Genomic DNA, 7500 nt, shown 5'->3' on the forward strand with positions numbered 1-7500 from the left:
CGACCCTTGATCTTCAAAGACCTAGATCTGACTCCAGAACCAGAAAGAAACTTACTAAATATGTCCTGCTGACGCATGCTGAGATGCTTACTCACTGAGGTTCCTGAAGTCTGCTGGAGTTTTAGGTCTTTCAGCATCAGACCTCCTCATCCAGGTGACTGACTATCCATGGAGATCTCCTGCTTCAGAACCTACACCAGACTAATCATGTCCATACTGCATGAGCTCTGATTTACACAACTTAATTCCCTCTTGGTGTGGGGAATTTCAGGAAGTGTGTGAGTGTGAGTGTGTGTGTGTGTGTGTGTGTGTGTGTGTGTGTGTGTGAGAGATTATAGTGAGTGTGTGTTGAGTTGTAGTGAAGTGAGGCTCATCATTGTATATTACTCATGATGACATCATCACAGTGTTTCCTAATTTTGTAAAACACACTATTGATCAACACACACTCACTCACTCAATCACACACACACAAACACACACACACACACACACACACACACACACACACACACAGAGATAGATGTGTAATACTATAATAATGGTGATGTTGACTTCCTGTTGTGTGTTTTGTGATGTTCAGGTTGTGCAGAGCCACATGGACTCATACCTGCTGAACAACTTCGAGACAGACGTGGAGCGATAACTAACACACACACACACACACACATTATTAATCAAAAGAACACTGGATGTTCACTTCCTGTAGTGCGCACTACGTAGTGATGTTTTGTTCCCTACACTAAGCTGTATATTTGATATATTAATCTAATTTTCACACGTTTCTGAAGGCCGTGTTCACGTGTGGGAGTGAATCTGCACACGGCCAATCAGAGCGTGTGTCTGTGAACAAACCCTGAATCACTGGTCAAATTATATTTGATTATAATTAGCTACTGAAGCTCCTCCCACTACTGTGCACTAAGCCACGCCCACTGTGGCACCTGCCCTACTGTAGGAGCTAAAATTAACACTGCTCACAAGGACATGATTACACACACACACACACACACACACACACACACACACACGTTGTGTAAAGGATCAGAATATGATCTTATATTTAGAATCCTGTCTAGAAGCAGTGTTTTAGATTGAAATTTATGGCATTTAGCAGAAGCCCTTATCCAGAGCGATTAACTGATCAGCGGAGGGTTAAGGGCCTTGATCAGGGGCCCCGCAGTGGCAGCTTGGTGGTGCTGGGGTTTGAACTCATGACTAGCGGTCGGTCGATAGTGGATTTGACCGATAATTGGATCGTACTCGCCTGATAAACAATGAATCTTTATTTTAAATGGATACTGAATTAAACACTCCGTGTAAAATAGTTCTGAACTTTGACCATAAAACCAGTACTGAATTACGAAGATGTGCTGAATTTAGTAAGTGAGTGACTTTCCACTGAGCAGGTGAGGGTTAAGGGCCTTGTTTAGGGGCCCAACAGTGGCAGCACGGTGGTGCTGGGATTTGAACTTGTGACCTTCTGATCCAAAGTCCAATACCTTAACCACCGAGCTCCCACCTTAATACCTTAATATAAAATAATATATTAATCCTATTTATAAACATTGAGGAAAATCAGACATGCATTCAAACTTAAACATAAAGTAACTCCAAATAAATAAAAACATTAAAATCCAAACTGAATAAAAACAACAGTTTAAATAAGCAGCACGTGGTGACACTGAATCCCTCGTACTGTATAATGTAACCCAGAAAAACTATTGGTATGGATTATTGATGAGAGTTCCAGCAATCAAATGTAGGTGCCAATTAATCAGCGGTCGACCGCTACTTATGACCGTCTGATCCAAGGTCTCACGCTTTAGGCTACGTCTACACTAATCCAGATACATTTCAAAACTGAATTTTCTTCTAAAACGCTCTGCGTCCACATCGTTGTTTTTAGACGTTTCCCAAAAGTTGCTTATCCACAACGAAACGTCTGAAAACGCTCGTGTCTCTGCACATGAACAAAGCATAAGATGCTTCGACCTTCTAAAAGTTTTTTCTGGCTCTTTGACTAAAAATGCGTGTTCAGACACTCCGACACGAAAACAACAAAACGTATTAGTGTGGATGTGACTTTAACCAATGAGCTCCAATCTCCCTGTTTCTAAATGTGATACACACCTGAGCTGGTCACGTCCCTCTGCCAGCACACGCTATATTACTCTAATGCAGCAGCGCCATCTACCTTCATCTGCTGGAAATGTGAAGCAAGTGTGTTCCTGTTATCACTGATTTTATAGCAGCTATAAACACACATTCCCTCACACACTCTCTGTGTCGATGTTAATGAGATGCTGTGAAGTGTAACAGCTTTACCTCTGAGAACTTCTCATCTGTGAAGCTGCACTACTGTCACAGCTGCTGTTCTGGAGAACCTCCTGACTGAGGAACACACACACACGAGTCTGATTATAATCTGTAATATATTATAATTATATAATCTGTATAATAATTATGCAGATGCTGAAATGTTTAGATTTTGTGTCATATTTTTGCACATTCCGAGTCGCTGAGAGACGGCGTGTTCATCGCTGAGCGTTACTGCCGTTAAAGAATATTTTTATAAAGTGTTTGCTGGAATCCGTCCGGATGAGAAGCAGTTCCAGGTGAAAGGTCAAAGTTAAGATTTTTTTATCCTTTTTTACTGTGTAAAGGAAAAGCAGAAGACTTTTTTAGAATTTAGACTCCGTCCTTCTTTAAGGACATTTGCAAGGGGGCGTGGCCTGGTTGGATTAGGGCAGGGCTAAGGCAGGAAAAAACATTTGTAGGTGTGTGTGTATGTGTCAGGTGTGATATTTATAGTTTGTTTTTATGACTATGCAAATGAGCTGCAGACACACACCCCAGATAACGTTACACATCAGCTGTGATCATAAATCGTGATTATTTGTGATTTTAATTTTTTTTTCTTTACTGTGTGTGTATTTATACCCATTATTAATAAACTCATTTTATTCAGAAACAAGAGTAAGATTTGGATTGTAATAAAGAGTTAAATAAATAAAGCATATTAAATATAATCGTCCTCATGATGGTAACTGCGAGTTTTCGTCTCGTCGCCGTCGCGACTCGGAGGATTGAAGATGACACGAAATAAATAAACAAATATCAAAATAAATAATCAGCTGCACTTTAAGGAATAATAAAATACATGTAGTTGTTTAATAATGAAATGATTGGAAGAGACTCAGTGATGACGCAGAGTTCGAGTGTAAATATTTTACTGTTCAAAATTAAAGGCAAATTTAAATTCTAAAATCTCTTTGTAGCTGCTTATCAACATCACACCAACACACACACACACCAACACACACACCAACACACACACCAACACACACATACACACACACTTACACACACCAACCTCACACCAACACACAAATACACACACACACTTACACACACCAACATCACACCAACACACACACACACACCATCACACCAACACACACACACACACCAACACACATACACACACACACTTACACACACCAACATCACACCAACACACACACACCAACACACACATACACACACACACCATCACACCAACACACACACACTTACACACACCAACCTCACACCAACACACACACACTTACACACACCAACATCACACCAACACACACACACCAACACACACATACACACACACACCATCACACCAACACACACACACTTACACACACCAACCTCACACCAACACACACACACACAAATACACACACACACTTACACACACCAACATCACACCAACACACACACACACACACCAACACACACACACACACACCAACACACATACACACACACAAACAAACTTACACACATACACACACATATACACACACACACTTACACACACACACCAACACACATACACCAACATCACACCAACACACACACACACATACACACACACACTTACACACACACACATACACACCAACATCATACCAACACACACTTACACACACACACACACACACACACGCATACACATACACACACACACACCAACACACTTACACACACACACAAACACACTTACACACACACACCAACATCACACCAACACACACACACCAACACACTTACACACATACACCAACACACACACACACAAACACACACACTTACACACACCAACACACACTTACACACACCAACATCACACCAACACACTTACACACACACACACACACACTTACACACACCAACTCACACTTTCACACACACCAACACACACTTACACACACACCAACACACTTACACACACCAACATCACACCAACACACACACACCAACACACACCAACACACTTACACACACCAACATCACACACACACACACACACACACACACACACACTGAGATCTCACAGTGAAATATGTTTAATTCATGTTCATGTATATTTATTTATATTTATACAAATAAAATATTTCTTAAATCCACAGACTTCACTCATTTTCAAACTTCTGGAGCTTCTTTAATTCTTTCAAATCTAAACATGGATAAATTATAGAATTAATATGTTTCTGTGTGTGTTTTATATTTTTATCTGTGATTGTTGTAGTGCTGAAATTAGATTAAATGGTGAAATAAATAAATAAAGGGATGAAATAAACGAGTGTAAATGTGGAGCTGCAGCTTCACTTCTCTCCGGGAGCCAGATATTCCTTATACATCGAGTAAATCACACCTGCAACACAACACAACACAACACACACCTGCGTTACACCCGGGCAAAGACATACACACACACTGGGACACGCCCATTGGACCGGGACACGCCCACCAGCACCACTCTTCATACCAGAGTGGCTACAGCGTCATTGTGTAAATTTCTATAGATATGAGTAAACACATGCCCTAACACACACACACACACACACACACACACACACACACACACACACACACACACACACACATGAATATGTTTGGAACTGCTCGGTGGTGTGCTCCATGTTGGAGAAGCTTCTTGTTGTTTCATGTAGGTTCAGTGTAAAACCATGAGCAGACCTGAGGTGAGACACTGGAGTCTGTTTCTTCTCACACTCTCACTAAATGCTATATTTACCCACAATTCCCTGCCATTCACCAGACGACCAATCAGCTGAGCTGTGAGTGTGTGTGTGTGTGTGTGTGTGTGTGTGTGTGTGTGTGTGTGTGTGTGTGTGTGCCTTCCTCTTTCGACCTGTCATAAGGTGTGTGGATTATACACAGATTATACACAGAAGCAGAAGATCGCCTGAATACATTCTGCAGCTGATAACAGGCCAAGGTCACAGAAAGGTCAAATGTCTGAAATAGCTTGTTATCAATCTAACCCTCAGCCCTGGGGTCGAGTCGTGACCACAGAAACTCTATTTAAGGACGAGGTGAAAGTTCTGATTCTTACCAAGCGTCATGGCGCCGACCACGAAGCCCTGAGCCCTGACCCTCATGTGGATCAGATGCACAGACATCTTCGTATCTCCACGAGATTTCAGTTTGTACAATCCGTACGCTACGACTCCGAGGAATCCCGCCATTCCTAAACACACACACACACACACACACACACACACACATTCAAAACAGAAGTATTTTACAGCAGAGTGTAAAATTCTACAATAAAAACATAAATGTGAACTTTGAAAGCTGTAGATGTTCCTCACACTGCGGTTGAGGAACCGACTACAGTGATAACAAGATAAAAGTCTACATTCCAGCTTTGATTCCAGCTGTGTGTGTGTGTGTGTGTGTGTGTGTGTGTGTGTGTGTGTGTGTGTGTGTGTGTGTGTGTGTGAGAGAGAGAGATTCACCTATAGGGACGAATGGAGACTCTTTTGCCTTCCTCATGAGTTTTGAGGACTGATCCTCTTCTGCAGACCAGCTGCTGTTCGAACTCATTTTCTAACAAACTGGAGATAAAACACAGTCAGAAAACTGCACTTTCACTTATTCTGAACATTTACACAAAGAAAACATCAGCCAGGATCACAAACACAGACACATATCTTCATCTTCATCCTCATTATCATCATTATTATCAGCATCATCATCATCATCATGATCATTATGATTAGAATTATAATGAATATTCTAATTAGGAAGTAGAATCTTTGACGTCATAAGTAAGGAACTCGGTGTTACTCACAGTGAATCAGGTGAACAGATGGAATAGAAACACACAGTGTGTTATTAAGCAGTTATGAGCGGTAATAAGACGCTCCGAGCCGCTCAAGTCTCTCTCTCTCTCTCTTTTTCTCTCTCTCTCTCTCTCTCTACTGCGGAAGTCTGGACGGTGACGTCACCAACCCCGTCAGACCGGAAGTAAGAAGTAAATACAGCTTTTAACAAACTGATATTAAACTTTCTTTCGGCTTCTCCCGTTAGGGGTCGCCACAGCGGATCCTCCGCACGTTTGATTTGGCACATGTTTTACGCTGGATGCCCTTCCTAACGCAACCCTCCCCAATTTATCCGGGCTTGGGACCGGCACTAAGAGTGGCTGGGGATGGTTCCCTGACCGGGAATCGAACCCGGGTCGCAGCGGTGGGAGCGCTGCATCTTAACCACTAGACCACCAGGGGACCTTTTAACAAACTGATATTAAAGATAGAAAATGTAATAATATGTTTATTATAGATGATCGTTTTCCTTCAACATTTTACTATAAATACTTCTAAAAGAATCATTTTGAGAATATTAACTTGACATTTATTTGGACTTATAATAACGAATGTTGTATCACTAATCATGTTAAAGCTGTTAAACTATTCTTAAAGATTTTATGTTTTATTTTGATTTAAAAAAGTTTTAAACAAGAGCCATGCTAAATTTAGGTATTTTTAGCATGGCTCTTTACAAATTATACATTTTTATGTTTTAGTGAAAATATTCACGCTCGCTTGTGGGAGGTTCAGTACAAAATTACAAAATATGAATATGTAAATAAATTAAATATAAAGTGTTTAAAATCGATACGTTTCAAAGTTGTTAGGGACATTTTTTTTTTTTATATTTTATTTTGAAACAAGCAGATTGGGGGGGGGGGTGAGGAGACCCGGAAGTGAAAGCGAACACTCCTGTGACTGAAATGCATGACAGGAATTCACTTCCGCTACCGGTGTGACCTCATGCACGGGGTTTTCTACTGCCAACGCAGCAGAGTGGAGACGCGTTGCGCGCGGAGGCGTGATGACGTCGTAGGGTTTAACGTACAGACAAGTAGCAGTGTGTGTGTGTGAGAGTGTGAGAGAGAGCGCGCGCGCTTGTGTGTGTGTGTGTGTGTGTGTGTGTGTGTGTGTATATTTATATGTGTGTAAGAGTGTGTGTGGACGAGGATTCTCTTTATCTAAACGGTCTTTAATTCAGCTCCTTCATCATCTCCTCCGCCTCCTCTTCCTCGGCTCGGCTCTTCATCAGTGACCAGGTGCGTGTTTTCCGGTGTCCTGTTTCTGTTCTGCTCTCCGGGGCTGAGGGGTTTTTATTCCAGCG

The 7500-nt window shown here is 41.5% G+C and overlaps 3 protein-coding genes across 12 annotated transcripts in view; 2 read left to right on the forward strand and 1 right to left on the reverse strand.

Annotated features, from left to right (window-relative positions):
* Positions 1-2974, forward strand: part of slc11a2 (solute carrier family 11 member 2) — a 19030-nt gene extending 16056 nt beyond the window's left edge. For both annotated transcript variants that reach the window (XM_083535540.1, XM_083535539.1), the window contains one exon: positions 584-2974. In XM_083535540.1, the coding sequence (XP_083391666.1) occupies positions 584-646 (63 nt within the window). In that variant the 3' untranslated portion in view covers positions 647-2974. The remainder of the gene's footprint in view (positions 1-583) is intronic.
* Positions 1-6335, reverse strand: part of LOC310722811 (HIG1 domain family member 1A, mitochondrial-like) — a 24259-nt gene extending 17924 nt beyond the window's left edge. The window contains exons 1-5 of one of the 5 annotated variants that reach the window (XM_083535561.1): positions 6158-6335; positions 5823-5921; positions 5417-5551; positions 4214-4714; positions 3220-3376 (exon numbers count right to left, since the gene is read on the reverse strand). In XM_083535561.1, coding sequence (XP_083391687.1) covers positions 4665-4714; positions 5417-5551; positions 5823-5910 — 273 coding nt within the window. In that variant the 5' untranslated portion in view covers positions 5911-5921; positions 6158-6335 and the 3' untranslated portion in view covers positions 3220-3376; positions 4214-4664. Of the gene's footprint in view, positions 2395-3219; positions 3377-4213; positions 4715-5416; positions 5552-5822; positions 5922-6157 lie in introns of those variants that run through there. The other 4 variants (XM_083535560.1, XM_083535557.1, XM_083535559.1 and 1 more) reach the window with 4 other exon arrangements.
* arfgap1 (ADP-ribosylation factor GTPase activating protein 1) overlaps positions 1-7500 on the forward strand; it is a 36635-nt gene that overhangs the window by 4470 nt on the left and 24665 nt on the right. For 2 of the 5 annotated variants that reach the window (XM_083535548.1, XM_083535547.1), the window contains exon 1: positions 7128-7435. The gene's annotated coding sequence lies outside the window, so the exon portion shown is untranslated. Of the gene's footprint in view, positions 1-7117; positions 7436-7500 lie in introns of those variants that run through there. The other 3 variants (XM_083535545.1, XM_083535546.1, XM_083535549.1) reach the window with 3 other exon arrangements.

The sequence above is a fragment of the Silurus aristotelis genome, assembly GCF_946808225.1.
Source record: "Silurus aristotelis genome assembly, chromosome: 29".
In the NCBI taxonomy this organism is placed as follows: Eukaryota; Metazoa; Chordata; class Actinopteri; order Siluriformes; family Siluridae; genus Silurus; species Silurus aristotelis.